The sequence below is a fragment of the Castor canadensis genome, chromosome 12 (assembly GCF_047511655.1).
Source record: "Castor canadensis chromosome 12, mCasCan1.hap1v2, whole genome shotgun sequence".
NCBI lineage: Eukaryota > Metazoa > Chordata > Mammalia > Rodentia > Castoridae > Castor > Castor canadensis.
The window spans coordinates 22,405,294-22,418,771 of NC_133397.1; the positions used below are offsets into that span (position 1 = coordinate 22,405,294).

Sequence of the window (13,478 nt, forward strand, 5' to 3'; positions counted from 1 at the left end):
CTGGGTGACAGAGAAGCAGTGGCTCTGACTACTGTCATTTTGACCCTGGGGTCAGAACCCTGGCTTCAGCCTTGACTAATGGTGACCTGGGGCTGGCTCCTTAACTTCCTTGGCCTCAATTCTTACCTATAAAATGCTGCAGCGCCTGTACTTGGGTGGGGTAAGAATTCCATTAACACAAATGGACATGTCTGTAGCTCCTGGCACAGTGCCTGGCATATAACAAACCTTCAAAAACATAAATTAACGATTCCATTTTTGTTGTGCCTTTGTGGCATAGGCCTGTGAAATGGTATCTGAGTTGGGCGTCTTTGTTCTTTGGATTTTGCCTGTTCTCAGCACACAGAAGCAAACGCCTGGTCCCAGTGCCCCGGAAAAGCCCTTAGAAGCCTTGTGATACCCTGTGTTTGTGTTTTGCCAGAGAAGCTAAGGGAACAGTCCCAAACTTCCAAGGAGCCCAAAGGCTTGAGGGTGTCTCTAACCACAGAGTTGGGGACATGTGACAATACTTGGGGTTATTTTTCAAGTACCTGAGGGGATGAAAACAAACTGAAGCAAGATTAGGGAGACAAGGCAAAGCCTTGGAAAAAAACAGCCGGATGTACTCTCCACTCAGAAAGGAGTGGTCTCGTCCCTTACATTATCTATCACCTGTGGAGGTGAGGCGGGGAGATGTCCATAAAGAAGGGGCGGTGTGCACGGGCATCAAAAATAAAGCTCTGCTACCAATCTGGTGCCAGGACCCACACAGAACAGCCCCAGGGCAAGAAGTGCAGTGACAGCAGCTGGGGTCTCCTGAAGTCTGTGTCCCCCTCCCCCCATCACCCAGCCAGCATACTTGCTCAATGTTAGGAGCACCCATTTAGTCTTCTGACCTATACCTGAGTTTTGTTAGTCCCTCAGGGGAAGCTCTGGAGCAATGGAGGGTCCCTGAGCTCTTTCTGAGAGATTCCCCCCACCCCACTCCAGTCCCCAGCTTCAATTGTGTAAATAAGAGCTAGGTGCTTCTAGCTTGCCTCACCAGTCTCTTGTGAATCGTGTTAGTGTAACTCTGTGTCTGAGGCTCTGGTCAACTCTGGGAGAGCTGGCAAGATTGAGGGTCTGGCTCTGCAAAGCTGAGACTAGTGTGCTCCTGTCCCAAGCCACCGGTCACACCCACCTCTGTCTTTCCTGCACTGTGGCCACATTCACAACTGTCTAGCTGTAAGCCCTTCCCTCTTGCAGCCTTTTTGTCTCCAGTTTTGGAAACATACAAGCAAAAACGTTGTTAATCTCAGAAAATACAGAGAAGCAAAAAGAAGAAAAAAAATCAGCCAAGTTTCTGTCTAAAGATATTTTCAACATTAGGATAATGTGAACAACAATTTAAAAACACGCCCCAAGTAACCTTCCTCAAGGGGTCATATTTTAACTGTATGAATATTGTGGTGTGTGTGTATGTATGATTGAGGGGTCATATTTTAACTATGCAAATATTGTGTCATGTGTGCGTGCTTCTCCTTGGTCTCTCTCTTTCTCTCTCTGGTACTACAGATTGAATTCAGCCTCAAACTTGCTAGACAAGCAAGTGCTCTACCATTTGAGTCAAGCCCCTGGTCCTTTTTGCTTTAGTTTGCTTTTTAGATAGGTCTTCACTGAGACCTGCCTTGAATCTTGATCCTTCTACCTCTGTCTCCTAAGTAGCTGGGATTACAGGCATGATCCACTACACCTGTCCCTCTCTTTGGACTCATTATGTTTTTTTCAGGCCCCTCCTACTTTATGATGCCCAGTGCTGGGTGCCAAATTCTGGAAGGGCTTTGGCAGAGCTCTCAAGGCTTTCCTTAAGTTTGGTGCCTCTCCACTTTGATACTTCTATGAATGTCTCCCAGGGACAAGCTTAATTTGGGAACTTATATTCAGATTATGGTTTGCTCTGATCCCCACATTTCTGCCTCTGTGGGTTCTATAATGCATACCTGACTGGAATCCCTCACCACAGCAGAGTCTGTAAGGTAGGAGACCTGCAGGTGTTCACTTACCTGGTAGTCCATGGGCCGTCCAGCACTTGGTTCCATCTTGATGTCTGGTTTAGATCTGAGGAGGAGAATGTACTGTCAGACTTGGGGTGAAGGGCTGTGGGGAGGAGGGCAGTAGCAGTGTTTAGACCTTGCAGACAGACAGAGGGACAGAATCATGGTCTACAGACACTCGAGGACATTCAAACAGAATGGCAACCAGCTGTTCTGTCCCAATGGAGAGGACTAACCAAAGGTGGAGGTAATGGAGTCAACAGGTTCAAATGCAGCTGAGCAGCTATGTGCTTTCCCTAGGCCTGGAGGTGTGCAGTGACCTGCTGTGCTCTGCCTCTGCAGGGAGAGGTGAGAGGGATAACCAAGGAAAAGAAGAAAGGGACAGGGCTAGGAAGAAACTGCCCATGGGCCTGATCTTTCACCACCCAAATTCCAAACCTGGCAAGATGGTCTTGCCTGCAGGGTGGAGGCAGTCGGGCTCCTGTCCACTCACCGCTTGTTGGAGACATTGGTGGTGAGAGCAGTGACAGAGGCTAGGGACACAGAGTCCGGATCCAGCCCATCCCCCAGTCGAATGGTCAGGTGATCAAGGTCCTCCATCTCCAGCACCGCTGGTTCGTCTGAGGAAGAAGGGTAGGTTAGGTGGGTGGATGGGGGGATAGGGACTATTTCCCCTTTTACTTTGGTACCCAGGAAGTGCAGACTCAAATCTGACGTTTACTTGGTAACATATGCTTAGAATATTATGGCCTATATATTTGCATTGTTTTCTATCTAACCTTGGTTTTATTTTAATTGATACTATGTCTGGTCTTACTTGTTTATTGTAGCTGAAGGCAGCTCTTTTATTAAACACTATTTACTAAAATTACTGAATATCCTTTGTGGAAGAAGGTAGGAAATAAAGAATCCTTGCTTACATATTTCTCCTAACAACAGACATCTTTAATGGAGTGGCTAGTATGCTCTGTGCAAGGTGCCAGGCACTTTGCACACACAACTCTAGTCCACATGCCTAAGACCTGTCAACATAGGCAGTATTCTTGGGTACTAGATAGGAAAACTGAGGCTTAAGAAGTAACTTATCCATGTAAAATAGCAGATGGAATTCGGACTTAGCCCTGTACTGATGTGTTAATACCCACAGGAGATGAAGAAATGATTATGAAAAGTCACTCAGAGATGATGGGTTTGGGACTCAGCCCGCAGCTCTATTCTCAATCTACTGGCTGGAGTTGGCATGCGATAAAAAGATAAGGAGAGATTCTGGGGACCAACGGGCCCACAGGGCTGCTGGGAGCCCTGATGGTGGGCCTGTGATGGGGGAAGATGGCCTACACACAGCTCCACTCTCTACCCTAATCCTCCCTTGCCTTCCACCTGTTCTCCTGGCTCCTCTTAAACAGCTGTTGTGGCCCCTCCCCAGCTGGTTACTCCCTGAGGGAGGCCCAGTGCAGCCTCCCTCCCAGGCCTAGCTTGACCTCTGTCCAGAGCTCCCAGGGCCTGCAGCCTGATGAGAGGGTCAGGGACAGGCAGGGCAGGGCCTTGCATTCTTCCACTGTGCAAGCACTTCTGGCATTTGGTTGCTCCCCCAAAAAGAGGGAATCAGCTAAACCATGTTTGTTGCTATTCCCGTTTCTAAAAATCTTTGGGATTATTAGAAAGAGTAAAGGATAGAGAATAATGGGGTCAGGAGAACCTTTCTAGACAGGCCCATCTCGCAGAGGGATCTCCCATTTCCAGACCGAAGGACAAGCTGTCCACCCAACTAACTGTTCACGCGCTGCCTCAGGGGCGCCCCTCCCTGGAGGACCCGGGCAAGACCCGGCTCCTTGGCCAGCCAATGGGAGACCATGCTCCGCCCAGGTGGCTCTGGCTGACCAATCCCAGGGGAGCCTGTGTGGACCTGGGCGGAGTTCGACGGTGGTCACGTTGGTAGAAGTGGCTGCAAGGGGCCGCACTGAGCCGTGGGCAGGGCCACCAGTCCTACCTTGTCTTAGGGGCTCCTCCTTGTGGGGCCGGTTCTTGCCGAGCTTCATGGCGGAGAACACGCTCCTCCCGGCTCTGTGAGAGGGGCCGCCAGCGTGAGATGGAGAGAGCGGGACAACCAGGAAAACACCCCAACACACAAGAGCCAAACCCAGGGGACGCATAGAGGAAGGGAAATGGACACCACGGCCCTTATCTACTGATCCCAAGATACACTGGAGTTCTAACTTTCCAAATCGGGGACCACAAAGGAAGTAGGGCAGAGGGAAACCCCACCACTTCCTCTTTGGCACCCCCTCATATGCGAATGCCCCCCCCCCCCCCCCCCCCCGGCCAATTTGAAGGTGGCCTGGAGCTGGGAGGAGGCCTTAGCTGGAGCGCTTCTGGGTCTTAGACTTTTCAGCCCGATTCCTGTTCTCCTCCCCTGTCCCCTTCTAGTCAGTCTTCTCAGAGCTCTGATCTCTGCAAGGTCCCCAACTTCATGCTTCTTGTCCCTTCACCCCGCCTCAGCTGGTAGAAAAGAAGGCCAGACTCGTGAAGACAGCATCACAAGGGCAGGCAGGGTGCAGAGGCTGAGGGTGGGAGAGGTTGAAACCAGCCTTGCAGCTCTCAGATTGTCCTGGTGCACAGGCCTGCCTGCCTTCCTCCACCCTGTCTGTGCTCTGGAATTCAGCCCTTTCCCATCTACCTCTGATCCTGTCTTTTGCCCCCTCTGCCTGTCTCCTCCCCCTGCCTTTCTATCTCCCTTCTTCCTGCCCCCACCTGGAACTTATGTTAGACTCCATGGTTCCTACCTCTTCCTCTGGTCTGGTGTGACCTTGTGCCCCAGGTGAAGGGCCTTGAAGTCAGGGGGGCTGAGGGACAGGGGCAAGGTCCTCACTGCCCTTCAGGGATGTCCCTGCAGCTGAGCCTGAGGTCCCTGGAGTCAGGAAGGACCAGGAGTAGGATCGGTAGAGGGTGAGATGCGGTATTCCATTACCCCATCCATATTGCATGAGTGGGATACCTGACTCCCTCCACTTCCCATTCTCCTCCTCCTGGGTGTGGCTGTCATCCTGTAGGCCCATGCCTTACTTGCTTACAGCAGAGCCCACTGACTTTGAGTCTGCACCTCCCTGTACACCCTCGATGATGGTTTCTAAGACCTCCAGGATCCTGCTCTTTATGCTGTATAATGTGAGGTTGGGGGAAAATTTTCTGTCCATGTAAAGATGGTCTAGAATCCTCAAGTCCCTCAACCTGGGATTGGGATTGGGAAGCCAATTTCATCCCCCAAACCTGGCACCATCTTAAACTTAGGGCTTTGTTTTCTGTTCAGATATAGGCAAGGCTTGTCTGTATCCCAGGGAGGGAGAGTCAAGGACCACCCCTTTTTCTGGGTGCCAGCTCACTGGCATGTTCATGGGTTTCCTAAAAGGATAGGAAGAAACTAGTGTGTGGCTGCCTCTCCAGTGTCACACTGTCTGGTGAGTAACATTTGAAGAAAGAAAAAGAAAAGGGCTCTACAAAATGAAAGCTGAATTATTTTTTAAAATATCGAGGAGAGATAAATTGTATACACATACATATAAAACATATATAAAATGGCCAAAGGAGATCACATAATTTTTCTTGAGCAACTATTGTGGGCCAAACTTTTCCAGATTTGCTCATTTCATCTTCCTAGTGATCCTGTGAGAGACATGTATTTCTCCTCATTCAACCAATGGGAAAACTAAGGTTCAGAGAGGACAAAACACTGTGTCCTCCATGGTTTCTTAGCCTGTGGTATATCTACTCCGTCCTGGCTGCATTCCCTCAATACTGTTGGACTGTTTTGTGGGTGGGAATATCTCCTGACCACTGGGAACTTTGGCGAAAAGGCTGCAAGGTCTGAGATTGTAGGTGTGTCTATAGTCCATGTGCCAGCAGCCTTTGCAGATTGGGACATCACCTGTGAAGGTGCTCATTCAAAGATAACCCCAGCACCAATACATTTGGGAAGAGACTGCAATAAATGTTAAGTTGCTGGTGACATAACATTCAGCAGATCAATGAACTCATTAGAAAGAGTCATGTGGTGGTGAGAAAGGGGCCATCCTGCCTGGTTTACCTGGAAGCATCCTGTGGCCTTTCTTTCCAGCTGGTGGCCTTAAAGGCAAGGGTCCAGCTGTACTCTAACACCTATAACGGTCAAGTCTCAGGAAACATGGGTATTGTAAGCTCTTGCATGTCTCCCCTGGCTCAGCGTTTGGATTCCTTTCTGTCCAGCCTCACCATTCCACTACTTCTCTCCTGAATTACCCAGGAGTCTCCTGGAGGGCCCATTGTTTGCCTTTGTACAATCTCTTTTTGGCCACTCCTGAGCTGGGCCCTTCCTCGAGTCCCAGCCCCACTTCATGTGTTATCTACACAATGTAATCACCATGGCAGCCTGCTCCAGCCACAGAGTCCTCCCATTCCCTGGAGAAGTACTCTGAGGTGGCAGATCCACATGATGCATGGGACAGAAGAAGTCCTTCCTGGAGAAGTCTGGCTCAGCATCCTGGGCTGGCTAGTCCCAGAGGCATTCCCAGGCAGCTGCTTTTTCCACATTCCTACCCACTTAGGTCTGGGGGCAGCTTTGGGTTATGGCCCTCGAACTAAAAGTCATTTTATTCCTTAAAACAAACAGATTTGGAAGTAAAGATTGAGACTTTTAAAAACTATACTTATCCAACCATCTTTCCTGCACCCTGACGCAATTTGAAGGAGAAATGCCTCCTTTTCAACCCGGCATTTAACTATTCGAAGCAAACAGGCTCACTGGCTGTGCTCCTGTGTGCCGGGGAATATCTCAAAATAATGTGTGCATCCTTGATGAAAAAAGTGGAGAAGTGTAGCAATGGACATCATTTCCAGGTTTCTTACTGTAGGCTCCGTGTCTCTGTCGGTTTCTCCTACGCTTGCTGTGTAGTTCACCTGCCCCATGGCAACAGAGCATGATGTCATCACTACCCTTGTAAGATTCTCATCAGGAATCACCATAGGGAAAGCCCTTCCTGCACACTAATTCTTAGAAAGCAGTGTGCCGGCTGCTCTCCGCAAAGGGTAAAGGAGAATTTAAAAAATAAATATTAATTAATCAGGGAATTTTGAAGATTATCCACTTGCATTAAAAACTTAAGAGTTCAAAAAATGCAATTTGTTGATTAGGTTTCTGTTGTACTAAACCTTTAAAAAACTCGATTTCTGCATTGCGTCTAGATGGGTTCTACCATCACTAAAGATAGCAGACAAAGAAAAGCCAATAACAACTGGGTGCAAATCTACTTTACAACCGAGCGGCTCCTTGTTTGCGGGCACATTAAGCTTGAGAAATAGGAATGGGTGGACTCTTTGGACCCTGGAACATTTAGAATCACATTTGTCTCCTGTGGCTGGATTCACCACGCTCAGAATGATACACCTAGTTCTGTTCAGAGAACTAAAGAGAGTTTACAACGATCGCGTTCATTGTAAACTGTTTTCATTTACGGATCTGATGACTTCTTTCCTCATCCCACAGCTCAGATTTAGAAGGATGTCACAGTGGCTGTGTGATGCACATAGAGTCCTAGGGAAGAGCTGGGTAATCATTATGACCTGGGAACATTCTCCAAATGAAATCCAGTGGCCTGAGTGCTTCAGCATTACTCTGGAAGCTGTGACTTAGAAGGGTGTGACTGCAGGTTGTGCCCACTCACTGCCCAGGGCTTCTGCCCCATGAGTGGCTTCAGCTGGAACTGTCAAGCTCATCCACTCAGGCCTCAGGTAATTGGGATACATAAACTCCTGAGAGAAGCAGGGTCTATGGAACTTCTCTGCATTGTTTAAAACAGCCAGATTTTCAAAACTTGGGGGCATATATCTACAGGCCCCTTCATGGACTTATTTCTTTTATTTTCCATGTTCTAAGTACAGATAATTTCATAGCTGCAGGTTCTCTGAAAATGTATTGAGTATCAGTTAGCTTCAAATAGTTTCCTATACATGAATAGGATGGATTGCCTTTTTTTTCTTTTTTTTCTTTTTGTGGTGCTGGGCATCGAACCCTGGGCCTTGCACAGGCATGCAGGCACTCTACTACTAAGCAACATTCCTAGCTCATATTGACCTTATACAAGGACCACTCTGTGTCTAAGATGGCCTGTTTGTACATGTGTTTCTGTTGTACAAGGGGGCTTGGGAGATCCTTAAGATCACCCCAACCCAGGAGGGCCAGGGAAGCTGGCTCTGCAGTTCTTGCTGGTGAACTAATCTTTTGCAAAACTCAAGCAAACAGCATCATGGATATATTTCCCATCTCCCCAAAGCAACCTATCCTAGGGTTCCACATACTTTCATGAGTTGAATCTTGTTTTCCCCACTACAACTTGTATCTATTTCCATTGATCTCTCCTCAGTGGAGATAGAAATCAATCAGTTTTGTAGCACCATTGCCTTTTAGAAATTGCAAGCTGTTCCCACAGCTTTCTCTTCTCAGGCTAAAGAGTTTTAATTTGCTTAATCTCTTTTCAGAAATCCCATTTCCCTGATCTTTCAGTAGTTCTATTTCTCTACACATTAATGTACGAATACATGCTAGCTTACTTTACTCACATGTTAATGTGAGATAGCAAGAGCTTAGGATGGAGTACTGCCAAGGAGCCAGAATGTATTTTGGACCTACTATGTGCTTACACTGTGTAGCCAGTCACAGGGATCAGTCATTGTGAATCCTGGGGGTCCTACAGACTAGGGAGCTGGATATCATGAAGACCCTTTGAGCATTGGACAGAGAGCCTGGGGTGGATAGGTGGATTGTGCCTCATATATAAACCTTCGACACCTAAGGACCCATAAAGAAATCTGGATTCTCAAGTTCTTTTCCCAGCTTGGCATCACCATCTCCCACTTGCCCCAGGATTTAGCTCCTTGCTTTTCTCTCCAAGCCTTACCACACTCTCTGCTGAGACTTCTAGCCCTTACTTGTGAACTTGTCCATCCCTAGGTCTCTGTGTGGAGCTCTCCCTACACGGTCCATAACCTCTGTCACGGTGTGACGCATGTAACAAGCATGATTGAAAGTCAGTGTGCTTTTGGTAAAGCAATGAATGAGGTTGTAAGATTCCTAGCATCTTAATGTACACAGACTGCCCAGGCCTGGGGCCAATCAGTTCAGACCACTGTACTGATCATGGTGTTCCCACTATATCCTCGAATGAAGTTATTTTTAATGTGTTGGGGCCACAGTTTTGAGTAAATCTCTTAGCATCTCTGGTGCTCAGTTTCCTGACTTTTCAGCTCTCATTGGTGTTTCAGTGTGTGTGTGTGTGTGGTGTGTGTGTGTGTGATTTTTTTTGGCAGTACTGGGGTTTGAACTCGGGGCTCTGTGCTTGTTAGGCAGGTGCTCTGCTGCCTGAGCCATACCTCTAGTTCTCGCATTATTGTGTTTGGAGAATTGATTGACTTTAGAGTATAGTCAGGTCTTTCACTTTCCTGGGGTCATTGTGAGCTGTGAATGGAAGTCAGATTCCCTGTGTTTTTGTCCAACTCTGTCCCTATTCTCTGCGACTCATTTGTCATCTGTAAAAAATCTGGGATTGACTAGAGTCCCCCTCTGTAGTGGTTATCGCCAGCTACTGAAGTCCTGTGAAGTTCCCTATGAAACTACTGTCTCCAAATGACAATGTACTTGGGGGTGGCATGAGCCTATCACAACCTTAGGCCACCAGTTTTGCCAGCCCATTGTGGCCACCCCTTCCCATCAGGCATCCCCTCTTCCTCTCCTCTCTTAGATAGCCCTGATGTCTCTGTCCTCTAGGAAGCCTTTTGGGGAATGGGAGATTGTGAAGGCCACCAGAGAGTAGTCATCTCTCCTTAGATCTCTGGGTCTTCATGCTCCAGCCTTACCCGGCAGCCACACAATGCCCAGAACCTATCCTTCTTGGGTCTCCAGGACGGTACGTCCAACTTCCTATCCCTGCCGAGACTGCCTATCCATTGGCTTTTTGTGCCTCCCACTCTTGGTCTTTAGTCCCTCCCTCACAGTGAAGCTTAGAGGCCTGACCCACAGGGGTAGGGCAGCTGAACAGAACAATGGAGAGGAACAGGACACTGAAAGGAAGGAGAGTCACTCCCAAGAACTGAGAGTGGAAAGCCAGAAGGCCCAGTCACCTGCTAACCCCTACTTTACCCATCCCTGACCTACCACCCCATGGTTCAGTGGAAAGACCTCCCTTGCCCCGCAGGACCCTGCTTCTCCACCAGGACAACCCGCTGCTGAGCCCTCACAGACGACCCGGCCTACCGTCTGCAGCCCTGTGTGAGGAGCTGGCACCCACCAGCTCTGCCTGGCCTGGGACACCTACTTGTGCTCGCCATCTCTGCCTCCCTTGGTCTTCTCTCTGCCTTTGCTGAGTGGGGGGAGAAATGAGGAGACGAGGGAGTGCGAGTGAGAGGGTGCGGTCCACAAACTCTTGCAGCCCCTGGCCCTACTGACTCCCACGCTCCCCAGGGGCCTCCCTGTTCCACAGACCCCCCCACTCCCAGCCTCCGCTATAGTAAGCCTAAGTCTGTTGGGCAGGGGTCCCATGGCCCCAGGCTCAGCTGATCTGCTCCACTCTAGGAGGAGGCCTGGTGATTCCAGAAAGTGGGCTCAAGTTCCCCTGGGCCTACTCCTTCTCCAACTCATCCTCCAGCTCCTACCAAAGGGTGGGGAGCTCCAGGCTCAGGGGGCCTCCAGGGAAACTGAACTGAGCCTGCTTTGAGAAGGGAGAGGGTTGGAATGCTGCTAGGCAGTGGAGCTCCCAATGTGGGGAGAAAGCCAGCTACTACAACAGGGTTCAGAGTAGGGGAAGGACAGTGTGCCCATTTTTCTTTAGGGAAACTTCCAGCAACCCTTTTGGAATGTTCTTTCAATGACTCCCCAGGGCCGTGGCAATGAGGATGAAGAGAAGAAAGTGAACAACCATAACCAACTTTTTTCTCTCCTCACATACTATCCTGGCACAGACCTTGCTCGGGTAGACTTGATGCCGTACCCCAAAGGCATAGCTGAAGTACAATTTCAGCCTGCAAACCTTTATGTCAGGATGAGGGTCCATTTGTAATTCAAAGGAGTCTATATTAGCCGGGTCTCTGGCTGCTGAAATCGGCTGAGACCACTGAGTGGAGAACAGCTCAAAGCAGAGAAGAGACTGTCTCAGCTACCCTGCTCTGGCACGGTCAGGCTGGTCTGGGGCAGGGGGTATGAGCTGGTCTGTCATGGGCTCCCATAGGACTCCCTAGGACTGCTGGAGCTTGTTTCAGTGGAGTAGAGGCTAACAGTGAGCCATTGGGAAACTGAGGCTCAGTAGGAGATTCACTGGTCCCTCAAGAACTATTATTTCTATGAATGGTCAATCCAGGATCTGGGGGAAGGGTTTTATTTTTGTTTTTTAAAGAACTTAGTGACTCTGACAAATCTGATAATCTTGCAATAGAGGAACAGAAGGGGAGGGCATCACCTGGAAGTGGGCCCAGATGGGCAGGAAGGTGTAATTGGTGTACTGAATGGTTAACTGCGAGACCTTTTCTCTTTCTCTTTGGGCTTTGCTCTGAAGTCCCCAGTGGGGACTTCTGCTCTGACCCCTCCTCACGCATTCTAGGCCCACGCTATCTGAGAGTGGAGAAGGGAAAAGGTTGTGTCTTTCTATGAAGAAAGAATACTCGTGATTTTTACTACAACCGCTGTTACTGCCACTACCAATAATAACTACCAGGCCCTGTGCTTAGACCCTTATCAGGTCCTGCCACAGTTAATCTGTCCCTCGCATGAAGTGGACATCCTTCTTATCTTATTTTCCAAATGTGGTTGTGGAGGCTCAGGCTGCCTTCAGTTGCTCAGTGAGCAATGACTTTACGTTCTACCTACACTGCATCTGCATTGTCCTACGCTGTCAGGACCTCCTGGGAAGCTTTCCTAGAGTTCACACTGAGTTGTTGGTGTCCCTGCCTGGCTGTACGTCCTATTCCTCATCTATCGCCATCATTCCTTGCACTGTTAAAAGCAGTCATGGGGCCGGAGGAGCAATGTGGCAGCTGGCTGGAACTCTAGGGCTTTCTGGGACCCAGATGCTTCACAGCAACCTCAATTTGGGCCTTAGCTCTGGGTTGGGGGTCCCAATTCAGGTGCAGCATCTGGGTTGGATAAGGGGTCTCCTGGGTCCCACTTCACCCCCAAATCCTGGCGTGGCCAGGTGACACTGGCTCCTCTGCAGTGTCATTGCAGTTCTGGAACCCAGCCTGGTGAAGGGAGGCAGGAAAGGATTTTGTAGTTCTCTGGGGGCTGTGGAAATTAATGAAGCAGCATTTGGGGGTGAGGACGAGGCAGGGTGTACTATGCCCAGGTACACCCCTTAGCACATACTCATGTACCAGTCTCTCAGAGCCCTCTCCATGCACACGCCCAGCTGCCCTCTGCTCTAGGCACAAGAGGGAGGTCCTTGTCTTCCACAGGACTCCACTGGAGTAGAAGAATGTTCTTAAATAGGATAAGAAGAGTGGCCCTGTCACTACCTACCCCTGAGTGAGACCCAGGCAGAGACATGAGAGAGGGGACTAGGCAGCAGGAAGATGTGGGGGCAAGAAAATGGAGTGTTGGGGGGTTAGGCCAGGTAGCGAAGATGAGAAGGGGAGAAAGTCGCAGAATGAAAGAATCTGGCGGAAAGACCCACAGCTCTAGAGTTCAACTGCAAGGTTAAAGATCAAGCTCCTTTCTTTGTCCTTTCTAAAGTGTGGCTCCTAGAGACAGCATCAGCAGCATAGCCCAGCATCCAGTGGCGTGTGCAGCTCCCTGGTGTACAAACACATGGACGTGTGCATGTGTGCGTGTGTGCGTGTGTTCAGGGCTGAAGACTCTCCAGAGATTAGGGCAGATGTATGCTGACGTGCCAGGGCCTTAAATTCCCCAACTCTGTGTATCTGAGAGCAGAGTGTTTATGAGGTTAGTAATCCATTCCTTCCCTGCCTGGAGAGGTGGGGGTGAGTGAGGGAGACCTCCCTCCTGCCCAGGGTGGCTGGACCTCCTGTGTGGCAGCATTTGACAAGCTCTTGGCATGGGATGGGGTGTCAGAGCTGAGAAAGGACTTAGCAATTCCACCTGAGCCAAAAGGTCAGGTGTAGAGACAGTTGGGGTAAGGTGACATGGAGTCCGAAGAGGAGAGAAATGAACCCTAAGTGCCTACCACATCTCAGGCACCCTGGGGGTGTCTCACATGTATTACCTCCACTCATCCTAACTCTCCTGTGGGCATGGGTGAGCCATCTTACAGATGGGAAGGTGGGGCCATGCAGAGTTGAGATTTGAGCCCTGTGCTCTCCATTGTACCTTACCGTCTCCTGGGAGTATTTTGTAGAGACTGGGAAAGTAAAAGGTCCATGTGATAGACCAGGCCCAGGAGAGATGCAACTGTGGGAGTAGAGGGTTAATGGGCAGAGGCCAGAGTGGGGGCTGGG

The 13,478-nt window shown here is 49.5% G+C and overlaps 1 protein-coding gene across 8 annotated transcripts in view; it reads right to left on the minus strand.

Annotated features, from left to right (window-relative positions):
* The window catches only part of Otof (otoferlin), an 89,424-nt gene that overhangs the window by 33,045 nt on the left and 42,901 nt on the right, over window positions 1-13,478 (minus strand). For all 8 annotated transcript variants that reach the window (XM_074049336.1, XM_074049335.1, XM_074049332.1 and 5 more), the window contains 3 exons: window positions 4,003-4,076; window positions 2,506-2,632; window positions 2,022-2,076 (listed from right to left, as the gene is read on the minus strand). In XM_074049336.1, coding sequence (XP_073905437.1) covers window positions 2,022-2,076; window positions 2,506-2,632; window positions 4,003-4,076 — 256 coding nt within the window. The remainder of the gene's footprint in view (window positions 1-2,021; window positions 2,077-2,505; window positions 2,633-4,002; window positions 4,077-13,478) is intronic.